This window comes from Cynara cardunculus (genome assembly GCF_001531365.2).
Source record: "Cynara cardunculus var. scolymus isolate 2C chromosome LG 3, CcrdV1, whole genome shotgun sequence".
Classification (NCBI taxonomy): Eukaryota; Viridiplantae; Streptophyta; class Magnoliopsida; order Asterales; family Asteraceae; genus Cynara; species Cynara cardunculus.
In genome coordinates, this window is record NC_037530.1 from 3811165 (window position 1) to 3826201 (window position 15037).

At 33.8% G+C, this 15037-nt stretch overlaps 2 protein-coding genes, 1 non-coding gene and 1 pseudogene across 3 annotated transcripts; all 4 read right to left on the reverse strand.

Annotated features, from left to right (window-relative positions):
* Positions 1–409: 409 nt before the first annotated feature.
* Positions 410–4547, reverse strand: LOC112509984 (2,3-bisphosphoglycerate-dependent phosphoglycerate mutase-like). Its single transcript, XM_025115227.1, has 8 exons — positions 4306–4547; positions 2862–3127; positions 2488–2711; positions 2220–2338; positions 1977–2133; positions 1791–1892; positions 795–914; positions 410–663 (listed from the first exon to the last, which is right to left on the reverse strand). Exons 2-8 carry the CDS (start codon positions 3124–3126, stop codon positions 619–621), a joined length of 1032 nt encoding a protein of 343 aa, XP_024970995.1. The 5' UTR covers position 3127; positions 4306–4547; the 3' UTR covers positions 410–618.
* A 2340-nt stretch (positions 4548–6887) lies between these two features.
* On the reverse strand, positions 6888–6960 carry TRNAA-AGC. The gene has a single exon. It is a non-coding gene; the product is annotated as a tRNA-Ala (tRNA).
* Positions 6961–8262: 1302 nt separating this feature from the next.
* Positions 8263–11916, reverse strand: LOC112508754 (protein DOWNSTREAM OF FLC-like). The gene is made up of 2 exons (XM_025113493.1): positions 11651–11916; positions 8263–8764 (listed from the first exon to the last, which is right to left on the reverse strand). Exons 1-2 carry the CDS (start codon positions 11805–11807, stop codon positions 8439–8441), a joined length of 483 nt encoding a protein of 160 aa, XP_024969261.1. The 5' UTR covers positions 11808–11916; the 3' UTR covers positions 8263–8438.
* Positions 11917–14627: 2711 nt separating this feature from the next.
* The window catches only part of LOC112508753, a 2248-nt pseudogene continuing 1838 nt past the window's right edge, over positions 14628–15037 (reverse strand).

Genomic DNA, 15037 nt, shown 5'->3' on the forward strand with positions numbered 1-15037 from the left:
TTTTTGTTTCAGAGACACGTCAAAAAGTTTCACATAGTGAAACAAATACATTGTAAAATTTTACAATATATACCAATCAACCTCCTAAACTCGGAAGAGGTGGAGGCCAAAGGTTCAAGCCTCGAGGTAATAGCATGTTTGTAAGTTTTGTTGTATATAACAAAAAATGACCTCCCAACATTTAAGTTTAGGTTTTTTTGACGTGATTTTAATGAAGTTAACGACATTCGTGAGATTCAAATCCAAGTCTCAAACCTTAAGGGTTGGGTTCACATGAAACTCGTGAAACCATAAAATAACATTGAAACTTCACAGTAAAACATTGTAAAGATACAAAAAAGATCAACCTTCACGGTAAAAACACTGAAGGTTTAGTGTTATTATGTGGTCTCACAGGTCTCACAGGTTTAGTGTTATTATGTGGTCTCACAGGTCTCGCACCTGATCCCAAGTTTATATAGTAAAACATTAGAGTAGAGTTGCTTTTTTCTCTCTTTCTTGACTACTATGAAACTGCGAAATAAGATGCATACATGGTCCTTTGAAAACACCATATCTGAACATCCTTTGGCTTAAACTAAAAAGATTCTTCGACGAGTTTCAAACCTTGTAATTTTATCAATGTACCATCTCGTCCAACTTTTGCCGGTATCGAGCCAAATCCTGTAATAGCAAATAAAAACCCACATCAAATTAGAACGTATTTGCAGTAACTTACGACAAGGAAATATGGTTTCGCGAATTTCAAGAAACAACATTACGACCGAATGTTACATTAGCTTTGATTCGTGTACCTTAGTATAAGCGTAAACACCAGCCTCGCTTGGTGCTGCCGGACTTCCTCTTCTGATATACTTTTCCTCTTTCACAATGTAAAGCATCGGTATCCCGGTTGATAGTTCCAAACTTATAACCTGGCAATAGAAAAACAAATGATTTTCAAGATTCCCAAACCAACAAATTAATGCTAAGGTGAACTTGATAGAAAACAGTCTTTACGAAAACAACAACTCTACTCTCTGCCTACATCCCACCACTGACCCTAGGGACGGACCCAGTTCATTAGATACGATGTCACAGGCCACCGCTAGGTTCCTCTGTCGCAAGCTAAAAAACTTAGGCTAGTGATAGGTGCAATGTATTGTGATGTTGGGTCTTGGGTGCCACCGTATATATTTTGAAACTACAGTAATAACATAAGTTTGTCTTGACAGAGTTTGGTTTGGACCACTTTTCTCCCATGCTAGGCGTAGATTTGAATCCCGTAATCAACCGTTTTCTTAGTCTTTTGGCTGTTAATTTCAGATTTATTATGTTTTTAAAAAATTGCAATAAAAGACTTGAACACAAAACCTCACATACGAAAACTAAGGAAGTAACCAACAAACCAATGATGGACTTTTGAAAAGTATACATAGCTTCGACTGCTTCGTGTTTTCTAGTCAAATGGTGCTGCCACTCGAAAAAATTCCTCTGTCTGCCTCTGCCTCACCCCACCTCAAATGAGATATAGAACTTATGTGGTTTGGTTTAATAGTAGGGGTCCAATTTTGACTTTCAAAACCTATTACTTTCCAAATTTAAATTTTACATTGGCATCTTTCAATTTTTGGCTCATTATGTTCCCAATGTAATATCCTTTTCATAAACTAATGTGGCTATCAACGGTTTTCTCTGTAATCGAAACATTTCTTATTCATTTTGAAGTTAAAAACCTATCCATTTGACTCTTGAAAGTCAAACATTGACTCTATGTTGTCAAGGATAATTGTGTAAGAACAAAATTGTACCTCTTGGGAAGTTAGTTTGTCAAGATACATTATGATAGACCTCAAGGAATTTCCATGTGCTGCGATCATCACGTTCTTTCCAGCTCGAAGTTGTGGTTCGATCTGCACGACATTGAAGGTCCAGTCAAAGATCAACAAGCAAAAAATTGTTTGCCAAGGTTTATGAAAACAAAACGTCATTCTTACCTGTTCTTTAAAGTATGCAACGGCTCTTTCAGCACACATTTCCAAACTCTCGCCATTTGGCGGAGGTATATCGAAACTACGACGCCACTCGTGAACTTGTTCTTTTCCATATTTGTCTGCAGTTTCCTGCTTATTTAGACCCTGCAATTCCCCATACCTGAATTCCCACAAGAAAAAATCAATGTTAGATGAAGAAATTTGTTGAAATGAATTGCAAACATGAAAAATGCTAGAAATGCTTACATTCTTTCATTTAGTTGCCAAGCTGTGACTACTGGAATACACTGTTTCTTGGTTTCTTCACTAAAGATTTGACTCCGGGCGTTCGCCTGTTCACTCTCATTGTGCATGACAATTGGTACCTACAAATAAGTTCGATTAATTCGATCATCATGAATAAAACATGAATAGTTGGTTCTTAGGTTCTCAAATATTTACGGTTCTCATTTGAACCTGCCCCTGTATATGTTAAAGGTGTATGTATACACGTAGATGATGTATGTATGATTACCTTCTTGCGGCGATGTTGAGTCATGGCAAGCATAGCGGTCATCTGTGCACGAATGAGTGCAGATGTATATATCATGTCGATGGGTATATTGCTTATTCTCTTACCAGCTTCCACCGCTTCTTCCACACCCCTCTTCGTCAACGGCACGTCAACACAACCAGTGAACAAGTTCTTCTCATTCCATAGAGACTCACCATGCCTAATCAGTATCAAAGCAGCTTCATCTGAAACAAAAAAGACTTCTCGTCACCAATTGAAAATCACTTATTGCCCATTATCAACATTAAAAACAAATGGATGTCATGATTTCAGTCCACAAGCTTGTTCTTTTTGTCTATTGAAATGCTATTCATTCCCAAAGCAAGATAGCATACTTGATTTCTTTGGAGATTCCTTCGAGGCATTGTGTAATGGGCTTGAAACTGGATTGTATGCAGTTTTCTGGGAAGAAGATGATTGCATTAAAATGGAGGTCCTCTTTCTAGAAGGTTCCCTTCTTGATATCCCAATCTCCACCTTGAAACCTTTTGGTATCAACCTCATTGAAAGATTTCCACATTCATAATTAGGAGCAGAGTTACTGATACGTCCATGAGACTGGAGAGTACCAACACCTTGATGAAATGCTGTTGCAGGCATTCTGAAAATCACGAAACACAAGTATTTTCTAGTAGTTCATTAACATATTTGATTCAGGAAGAAGACAAAGCGTCTAACATGGCGGTTATTTACTAAATCTTTCTCTTTGAAGTATACAATGTTTATATACGGGAAATACTCATGCACACTCTTCATGTGAGGCTTGAATCCATGACCTCCGGAGAAGCTAAGCTGAGTACCGCTGGGTCAATGACCCTTTGGTTTATTTACTAATCTTGTTATGCAAAGAGTGAACAGATTTAAACATTACATCAGAAGAAATGTATGCTACTCGTCCCAAGAAAATCAAAACTCTCTCTCTTTCAAGTTGACTTCAAAAATTGCAAGGTTACTGTTTGAAGGCTTTCAAGCTAAAAACTACACGTTTTGTGCATCGTTTACAAATTATTGAAGCTACTGGTTTCAATCTACAAGATTCTTCCATTTGTCATTATTCAAGGGGATTTAAGATATATGACTTACGATCAGATGGTATTGTTGACATATGTTGCAATTTTTATGGGATGAATGGAGTATAAATATCCATTTTGAATCAAGATCACAAAATTGTTATCATTAATAGACATAAGAGAGTCATTCTAGTTTGAATCCACAAATGATTCGTTAATTGTGGAAACAGGAAGTTATTACAAATTCGAATTGCAGATCACAAGTCAATAGAAATCTATCCCACATTCTGTGACTCGAATTCAAGCTAAACCAGTATCAAATTATTGAAAATTAACGTTTATTTGAGTATACAATCTTGCCCAAATTATACGAAGTATATCAACAATCCATCAAAAAAAGATAACAAATATATAATCCCTCTGATCCAAGAGAGATTACTTTTATTAATTGCTACTTTTAAACTTCAAATTTATATGGTTCTGAACTTCCATGTAAGTATCAGAAATAGACAATGTAGTCTTTTAACTCCTATAACAAATCAACGATATATCGAACAAGCTGTGAAGATTCATAGCAAACACAAACGAACAAGAACAACTCCAAAATCAAAATCTAGCAAATGAGCATCTCAAATATCAGATTAAACAGCAAATAAAACCTAGAAGAAAAGTATCACGATTGGAAATTGATTCACCTAATAAAAACCACACAAGGAGATATCAAACGAACACTTGCAAAAATGTTGATAATTAAGAGAAGAGATCTTACATTATATATAAACCAATGCCAAATCGATTGGTTTGGGGGTTTGGAGATGGAGTCGAGGCCGAAACAGGGTTGATTACAAGGAAAAATGGAGCATTGACGGAGAAGAAGATGAAGAATAAACAGTGAGGGAGATTAATTGGTTTCTGATTGCTTAGAAGAAATCGAAAGGGTTTTTCAAAAGGATGCGAAATTGTTGAGGAGTTGGCGAAACGTGGAAGACGTTGAAAATTTTGGCACGTTTTTTCTCCATTTGTTTGAACAAACGTTGGTAGGTGACACAAAAAAATATATGCGTGGAAAGGGGTAGGTTGGAAAAACAGGACTATTCACAATGAATATTATTTGTAATGAATTATTATATGATGATATTTATTACGAATAATATATGAAATAGCAAAATAGTAAAATTACAGGTTATTCATTGTTGTAATGGATAGATTTTTTAAAATATGATGTCTTAATAAAAAATAATTTGAAAGAACATTGCTGTAATAAAGAAAAACAAAAGTAGAATGTTATAATAAAAAAAATATATGAAAGTAGGTTGTTATTTCATGCATTTAACCCTTTAATATATTAACCATTATCATTTAAATATATGTTGTTCATTTTTATCAACTTTGGTTGTTTAAATTGGTTTGTGTGTTCCTCAACTAATCCTATATGTTTTAGGAGAATAATAGTCAGGAAAATTCAAAATGCAAGATAATTATAATCTTAATAAAATATAAGAGTCAATGGAAAGCAAAGAATATGCTAAAAAATCAATTGTAAGTATTTAGGTTACATGATTTATGATTTATATGGACCGAATATATGGTTTGTTTTATCAAATGCTTACTGGGTTGGTGTTTACCTTCAAGGTCATCGTCACCTTTATTTACCTTGTCGGATGACATTTTCAACCATAAGAATGGATGGTTTGTAAGTGTCTCTTACACGGTAAGCGCTAATCGGATAATACTTTTTGAGAACATGTCTTATAAAAAATAGTGTCCTATAAAAATATGCATTCATAAAAAGTATCCTAAAACTTGTTAATTAGTCTTAAAACGTCAAATAACCACTATTATATAGAACATATAATTTTATAAGACTCTTATGATATGGTGCAAAATGAAATATAATTGTTTGATAATTGTTTACAATGACATTAGGACGCTGAATGGTTAAAGGAGGTCCAAGATACAAAATCATTCAGATGGTTTTAGAACCATTAAGAGAAATTTTTTTTTTTATCAAACAAAATTTACCTCATAATGATTCAGATGTTGCCTCTTAATGAAACTATTAAGAGGCAAACAAACAACTCCTAAATCCTAAGATAGGTATGTGGGTAGGGAGAGGTATCGTTTTGCACTGATCGTTCTCACTTTTTTGAACTTGTCCTAAAAGGTCTAGGAACTTAATGCATCATATTTAACGACGTCGAGGTTGCTCCTTGTCACTTACAACTATCCATCCGTCACCGTTCAAATATTACACTCCATGATGGTTGTCTTTTAACTCGTTGAAAGTCTTCATCATTTACCATCACATCACCACTTGTTTCATTAGAAGGTCTTGCTTTTTACAAAAATAAAATAAAATATTATCAGTTAGTTTTTTCCAGTATCGAATCTAAAATCTCTTAATTGCCCCTTGTTGGCTTTAGGGGAACAAATATAAACCGAATAATCAACCTGAAGTAAGGGGTTGAGTACATATAAAGATAGTTTGAATGAGACGTGATTTTATTAAAACGACAAGAGACAACCATAATAGCAGTATTTAATTAACCACAAGGGATTTGATGATTAATAAAAAAAACAAGGTTTTTGAAATTTGACTAAGGGACTGTTTACTAAATGCTTACCCGGTAGTACTTACCAGACAATTTTTCTCACTGGACGAACATGGCAAGACCCAAGAATCTTACCTGGTAAGAGCAATGATAAAGATAGAGAGTCTCACCCGGTAAGTGAGGGTGACGATTCTTATCCGGGTAAGCACTTACCATATATATTGTTGTACACGATACCATTTTGATATACTACAGTCTACAATCTTACCTAAAAAATAAATTATAGTGTTGACTTCTAAAGGTAAACGCTTACCGGGTAAGCATTTAGGTAAACAGCTCCTAAGTGACCATTTATCAAACACTTACCGGATAAGTGCGTATGAGATTACTTACTATACCGAGTTAGCTTAGGAATAATAAAGAATCTTACTCGGTAAGAAAGAAAACAATGATTGAAAGTTCTATATTCAGTAAGTGATAGTGACGACTCTTATCCGGAATGCGCTAGGTGATAAACATTTACAATCATCCATTTTGATGTACAAAAATATTATTTAATAAGGTAAGTGAAGGTATAGGCGGATCCAAGCCTAAAACACCAGAGGGAAAATCCCCCGTCAAAAACCAAAAACATTTGTTGGTTGGCTTAAATTTTCTATTTTCATACTTAAATATTTAGTGAATGCTCCATATTTAAATCAAAATTATTATACACACATTTGTTAATCCAAGTTATTAAATTGGGCTAAATTAAAACAACACTTCAAAAATGAGGGACAAAAAGGTTCGTTTCTAATTTTGGAGATGCGGGGTATCGATCCCCGTACCTCTCGCATGCTAAGCGAGCGCTCTACCATCTGAGCTACATCCCCTTTTTGATTTACTGTTCCTACCCAAAATAATTAGCTCGAAAAACACGCTCACATTTTCATTTTTTTCACAAATTTGAACCTGTTAATTTTTTTATTTAATTAGATACTTTGACTTTTAAAAAGAGAATTTTGACGTTCGAATTTATGGTAAAAGCATTCAAATGTTTTATCGAGTTGTGTATTTTAGTTTTGAAAATCTATTTGATCAGTAATTTTGATTGAGAATTTTATTATGTATGTATTATTGACATCGACATGCTAAAAGAAAGAAATGTTACAACTGGTTGCTACACGGACGAAACGAGGACTTATTAAAAATAATACTTGATGTCTTATGTTTGAACATTGCTCAGTTTAATCACCCAAGGCTAAAAGCAATAGATACTCGAGAAGGAAAATGTGCATTGTGACAACATTTTGTTTGATTTTCATGTCAAATTCTATTGAATGTCGTTTTTATGATGAAAAGCTTCTATAAAGAGATGAAAATCATGTGATAACAATGTTTATAATGAGAACGGTTAAAAACTTTTGAACATTTAAATAAATTTTTATTTTTGACTCAATGACTCAACAAGGAACACAAACATTCATCTACCTTCAACAAAGGGCTCTTTCTCCACCTTCACATGCTTTCAAATTTTGAACACTTCCATCGATCAGGGGTGTTTGGGATAGCTTATAAAAACAACTTATTGACTTATTTCGGTCTGACACCGACAATAAGCACTTTTGAGTGTTTGGATAAACAACTTATACCGGTGCCAAACCGGTAATAAATAGTTTTTGAAAAAGTTAAACCATTCTAACTTATAATAAATTGATAAAGAGTTTTCAGAAAAGCATAATTTGTTTCAAATAAGCAATCCCGAACACTTAATTTGTTAATATATACAAAGTTATGTGAACACAAGGTTGATGAACGTCAGATCAGCTGGTCCAAACCCTATAACACATTATACCAATCAAGAATCATCAAATTCATAAACTTTAATCCAACTCTTACCCAATAAATGCTTTACCATTCAAACACTTTCACTCAACTTATCGAACAAGACCTTGATCTATTAAAATGACATCTATGCAACAATTTTATCCAATAAGCCCTTATCAGGTAAAAAGTTGTTAATCACTTACCAGATAAGACTCTCGGTCCTTGTCATCGTTCTTAACAGGTAAGATTTTCAATCCTCATCATGTTCATTCGATAAGGTAAAATAACCCGATAAGCAGCTTATCAAGCAAGCATTAGCAAGCAGCCACTAAAACTTAAGAAAGGAATAATATTTGAGGTCTATAGGATGCAGCCATAAACACAAGTGGTTCATACCAATCACCCCACACACACAGTAATCTCCATAGTCCATATAAACTACAAACAAAAGAATACTTCGAAGTTCAAATATTAGAGTTCAATTCCACCACAAATAATAAATATGTAGATAATATATCAATTTCTGGCAACATTTTTCTCAAATCTAATTCTCTTCTTCCATGAGTGATTGGAGAAGTGTTGTGCAACCGGACATGATCTCATCCCTCATGAAACCCATGGCATTGGCAAAACGCTTGTCGGAGACAATCCCATTGTAGGAGGTGAGAACAACACGGGCACGGTTACGGCTTGGGTCAGCCGTCATGCACCCACCCATTGGGCTGCTCACAAGAACCACATCACAGATCTCGTCTGCTCCATGTTCTTCGTTCACAAGAATGTGGTATGTTCCGGTCGAGTCGGTTGTTCCATCCATGCTATACAGAAGTTTCTGTTCCTTATCCTTGCATTCCACCCTAACCGTAGCACCTATATATGAACCAATGCATGTTGGCAAATGCTCATAATTTCCTCTAGGGAATTATATCGAGATAACAAACAATAACATCGCCCACCTCGGTTCTCAAACCTTTATGCAATCAAAAACCACATTCTTTAAACTACTACTTCCCCTTATCTAGCATGTGCCTCCTTGGTTAAACGTACATACCATGTCTCTCGTAAAAGAAGAAAAGATGTGTCGGAACGATAGATGTTGGTTTACTCTCAATTTAGAGTCTTTTAAAAATTTTGGACCACATCTCTTGAATAGAAACTTGTTGCATTTGATATTTTTCTCATCCACCCCTACCAACTATATATGGACCGAGGAGCAAGGGTTCCAAAAGCTCTGAGCATTACAACCATCTGTATTGCGAGATTCATATGGTTTTTTCAATCTAATGCACTTTTAAGTAACTAATCAAATTGTGTATTTTTTTTTTGCTTGGAAATCTAATGACTACGGATGTAGTAGAAGTTTCTTATTTCTATATGAGCAACTTAACTCATGATTAAACTATTACTCCATGAACTCCCTCTGATTTAATAATGACACATTTTTACAAAGGCAAGCTAACATATCTATGCTCAAAAGAGGAATATTGGTCTCCTTGCATATTACTCTAAGATGGAAACCCATCCTTGTTACCCTTGCTTCATGAAAAAAGTGTCATCAATGGAGTAACCTATATATTTGATCAGCTTGAAAGATGATAAACACTCAACTAATAAAGTTGCGTTCACGTCAATACCACGAGGAATAAAAGAGTTATCGTTAAGCTATTTATATTGATTTCTATCGGTGTAGTTTTGCTACGTCAATTATTTAATTAAGTTTGACCTCTATAAATATCTATTACAAGAATTGGCTCAAAAGAATGGTTGTTCATTTTTACCGAATTATGCAACAAATGGAACCATTCCTGTTACGGCTGTTACCAATATCGCCGGTTTTATTTGTTGCATAAATCAAAAGAAGACAACCATTCTTTGAGCCAACTTTTGTAATAAATATTTTTACAATCAATAAACTGTAAATAGAAAAATTACACAAGGATGAAGTTAAATCAATAAATGTAACAAAATAACACCGATAAAAATCAATAGTGATAGCTTAAGCATCAGTCTGGCATTCCATCTTGCAATAATGACATGAACGCAACTTTAAGAGGCAGGTGTTCGACAAAGTTGGTAAAAGACCCATTAGGGGTGTGCAGAAAGTCAACCAATCCAATTGGAACCGACCAATCATAATTGGATCAGATTGAAAATTTCAACATCCAATTTGGATAAGTCAAGAACGACAGTCCAAAACCGACCAACATCCAATTAACCATCGAGTTATCCATCCAACTATCATTCAATTAATTTGTTTTCAGTTTGCTTAAATTGGAATTTGTTTTGTGTTGGTTTTGAATTTTTAGTCTCGCTTGTGTTGGTTTAAACACATGTTAAAAGTGATTAATCATTTTTTTCTGATTGATGGAAAATTGGATTGAATTAACACAGTATGAATTCGATCTGATCATCCATTGGATGTCAGATGGATCCAATCCAATTAAAGATTGGCCAGATCCAATCCGATCCGGTCGAATATCCAATAAAAATATCCAATGGGTGGAACTGAATTGCTCCAAACATCCATTCGATTGGATCGGATCGGTTGGCAAAATCCAACATCCAATGGATGATTAGATCAGTTCAGTTCCCCTCACATACAATGGGGGTAACTCCATTGATGGTGACATTTTGCTTTGTGGAGTTGGGGGAATGGGGAGCGCTTTCCATCTTAGATGCATACTCAGGACGACCAACGTTCCCTCTGTGAGCATATATAGTTTGTAGCTTGCTTTTGAAACTGTGTCATTTCCAAATCATAATTTCATAATATAATATATTAGTCATGAGTTAAGTTACTCGTATACAAATAAGAAACCTTTGCTAATAGTTAATAGATTTTCAAGCATAAAAAACTGCACAATCTGATTTCCAATAACTTGTAAACCGAAGAAAACTAAAAAAGTGCATCAGATAAAAAATAATCTAAATTTCCCAGGTCATTGTGATCCTTAGAGCCCTTGAAACCCTAGCTCCTAGTGCATACCCTTACAGCTCTTGGAACCCTAGTTCCTTGATCCATGGTGGGTATTGATGAGAAAAAAGTATCAAATGCAATACATTTTCATTTTTCACGAGATAATGTAGGAATAAAATGAGAATGAGAATTACGAAGAAAAGGGGAAAAAAAGGTCCAAATTTTTTATAACACTAAAATGAGAAAATCAACATCTATTATGCCGACACTTCTTCTTTTTAAAATTAACGTGTATTTATTTATTTTCTTATTTACGCGATTTAGTATGATGAGGACAATTCAAATGTAAATCAATATTTTAGTACTATGTTCAGAACCTCACTTTACATTTGCAGCTTAATATCTGTTTTCATAAAATTTCTTAAGAGAATGAGCTCTAAAAGCAGGGATTACATCTAAGAAACACCAATCCAAGTTCAGATCTACTAAAACCTTAACAATATACAGCTTAGTATATACGGATCTACTAATTATTTTGATAAATAAACCAAAAAAAATGGTATAAATTACTATTGTTTACTACGGTTGGGTTCCGGTGAGAGGCGTTAGAAGGATCTCAATCCTTAGGTGGACATTAAGACGAGAAGCATCGAGATAACACTGTAACAATCCCCGTATAGGTGATTCACGGACGGATTTGAGATTAAAGGTGACCAAGAGGCCAGATCCCTCTTACTTCTCACACAATCCTTTGCCTTGTGTACTAATCATCCTATTTGTGTGATTTATTAACAAAACAATGAAACAAAAGATGGAGTTAAGCAGATGGAGAAACATACGGGGAATGTATGTGGTGGCGGAAGTCTCGAAACCAGCACGACAAGTATCGCAGTATACTCTGCCTTCTAATCGGAAAGGACGGGACATCGGACGACCGGCGTTAATCACCGCCGGCAGGAGCACGCATAGTGCCAACATCATCATCATTTTCGCCATTGCTGTATGTTTTCCGGTTAACCGTGCTAGAGAGAGAAAAAAAAGTTTAGAGAGAGAGAAAATGAGCAGTGAGCATCAAGGGATGATGATGATAAACAAAAAGAAAAAGTGGTGGGAGAAACGGTATGGTGTATCGCGGTACACAATAAATGTTTGAATTTACAATAACGTCTATAAGCTTATAGTTTTAGAAGGTTTAGTCCCTACAGTCTCGTTCTTTTGCAAACTACCTAATTAATACAACCCAATCAATTTGAAACATTTGTGAAAACGACTATAAATGATTGAGATTGATTTGAATGATTTTGTATCTATTAAGAGTTATTTATTTACCTCTTAATAGTTCCATTAATAGACAACCTCTGAATCGTTAAGAGGTAAATCTTGTTTATCAAAAAAAAAAATATGTCTTTTAATGGTTTTGTATCATGAGCATCTTTTAACCATTTAGCGTCCTAATTTCATTGTAAATAATTACCAAATAATTATATTTCATTTTGCATTATATCATAAGAACCTCTTAAACATTTTGACAACTTAATCATTCTGCATCAAACCATTCAACAACTGTTATAACAGCCCCTTATACTCAACACTTTCGAAAACAAAAAAGAAAATTTACGAATGAGAATCACGTTGTAACTTGTAAATATTTTACTATAATCACAAATTAACAAAAATAATATGAAATTTAAACCTACAAAATGTGTAAATCGTTAATTGCTATATATAAAAAATATACATTTATTGTTACAATTTTCTTTTACAAACTTACTATTTTACTTATTTTTTAAATGTAAATGTGGAGGTGGTTTCATTTACAAACTCACTCGTTACTACAAATGAAATAAACCAATTAATTGAGATACTTATTGAAATGATCGGTGGTATTAATCAATCTAATCGATTATTACTTAGGTGTTACATTTTAGTTAGAGAGGGGCTAAATTCGTACTAACTAAAAATGGAAGGACCGATCTTTAATTTAGTGATACTTTATTCAGCAAACACATGTGATTTGTTGAACAGAACACGCAGCTGGCCGTGCCGGTGGCAGATGACAAGTGTTTAATAATCAGAGTTCACAACCACGCGAATTGAGCGCGTGTTGGCGAAGATCGTGCATATGTTGACGGTACTTAGTGGCGCGTTGGAAAAAAAGAGCGTGAAGCTAAAATTCAGACGAAATATAAAGAAAGTGCGTGTGTGGGTACATAATTCTGATGCCCTTCGTCTTGTTTTTGCAAAGTTGCGTTATCCCCGGAAAAATGATTCGTAATTCCATATGTTAGAGATATTTCCTTATTTAGGAAAGTTTGGATTGTTTGTAAAAGTTGTTTTTTAATTTATATTGATATTGATGATAAGCTATTTTTTGATGTTTGGATAAAAAAAAATTGTTTATATCAGTGTTAAACCGGTAATAAGCTGTTTTTATAAGTTAATCATTCCTGACTTATGAAAAACTGTTTATTACCAGTTTACAATTTTAATCTTGTTTTATTTAACTCCAGTTTGATACCACATAAATTAATAAACACTTTTACAAAAAAAAAACATAAGTTGTTTTAAATAAGTAATCCAAAACACCCTTTTAGAATATGATAAAGATTTAGGGGCAGTTTTTTTTTTTCAAATATTTATTGAATAAAAGTCGTTTATCAAAAACTTACATAGTAAACGTTTACTAGTAAAATTCAATCATATCACTTACTTATCGGGTAAGATTTTAGTCTATTAAAACGTTATTATGTGCAACAATTTATTAAACACCAAATTATTGTAAATTTATAACATCCGATTTGTGCTTTACAGCTTGGACACTATGCACAAAAGGTTGTATTTTCAATAAATGGAAAATTTGTTTTTTTGTTGACAAGTGAATATTAAGGGAAATGAACACTTTTCGATCGCTCTATAAATAACCCAATTATTTTCCTCATTGTGCTACAATAGTTGTACATCGTGCATAACTATATGTACCTCTTGTTTACCAAATGCTATATGTACTTCTACCGTATGAAATTTTTCAAAAACAAAAACATGTGAAATCTTTCCTTTTATTTTGATGAGGAAATTAAGGTGGATAGTCATTGTCCATAAGAAGTGAAGAATGTATTAAGTTAACAATGTATGTAATATCTTTTATTAAATAGAAAATATCAGATATAACAAACTGATTAAATTGGGGGTTTGGACCAGTTCAGTATTAAATGTAACAAACTGAGGTTGTAAGCTACTCTTGAGGTAGTATGATTCATCGAACAATGTTCCATATCTTCTCTTGGAAATGATGTAATGAATGAAAACGGAGATCGAATGAGTGAATCAGCGTGAAATCGATGTGGCAGTTTTGACAAGAAGTCATCGTGTTTCGGTCGGAGTTTGACTTAGGTTTGAGGCACTTCCTAGAGAGGGGATAAGTTGTTTTACAAAAGTATGGTTATTTGAGGTTTGAGGCACTTCCACTTTATTTGATTGTCTTTTTGATTCCTCTCATAAATGTTTGATTTAAAAAAATAAAAATATATTTTTTATTAATAAAATTAAGATATATCAGATTTTTTATTTTAAATTAATTTAATTTAAATTTTATTCTCACTCAGATAATTTATATATCTGATTAATAAAATGACATATATAATTTAAGACAACAATTTTATCCAGATTTAAATAGTAAGCTAATTTTAAAACGATTCTAGAAGAATCTTGACGAAAAGAAGCTAGCGAACAAGAGTAGTTGACACTATAAATACTTTTTTAAGTGGAAGAGTGATCCCACCCGATTTCATCCTTAATTTTTTTTTTATAAATTAAATTATCGTAACGTAATAAAAACTTAAATATAAATAACAGAAATTAAAGACACCCCGCATCTTATTAATTACAATATTACAACTTACAGACCGGAAATGACGAAGCTGTCGGTGTCAATTCTCGGCTTGCTTACGATACTTGAGAATTACACGCAACGGTTGTTTCTTGTGCATAGCAATATCCATTTCCTCTTCCATGTCAATCTCGTTCGGATTCGTGTCATCAGGAAGGATCCAGTCGAAGTTCAAGATCAAAGCAGCAACCGTTAGGAGCACAATCTTGGAAGCCATGGCTTCTCCTGGACACATTTTTCTTCCTGATCCAAATGGTAGGAATTCAAAGTCATTGCCTTTATAACTCAACTTCGATCCCACAAATCTTTCAGGTTTGAAGCTCAAAGGGTCATCCCAGAT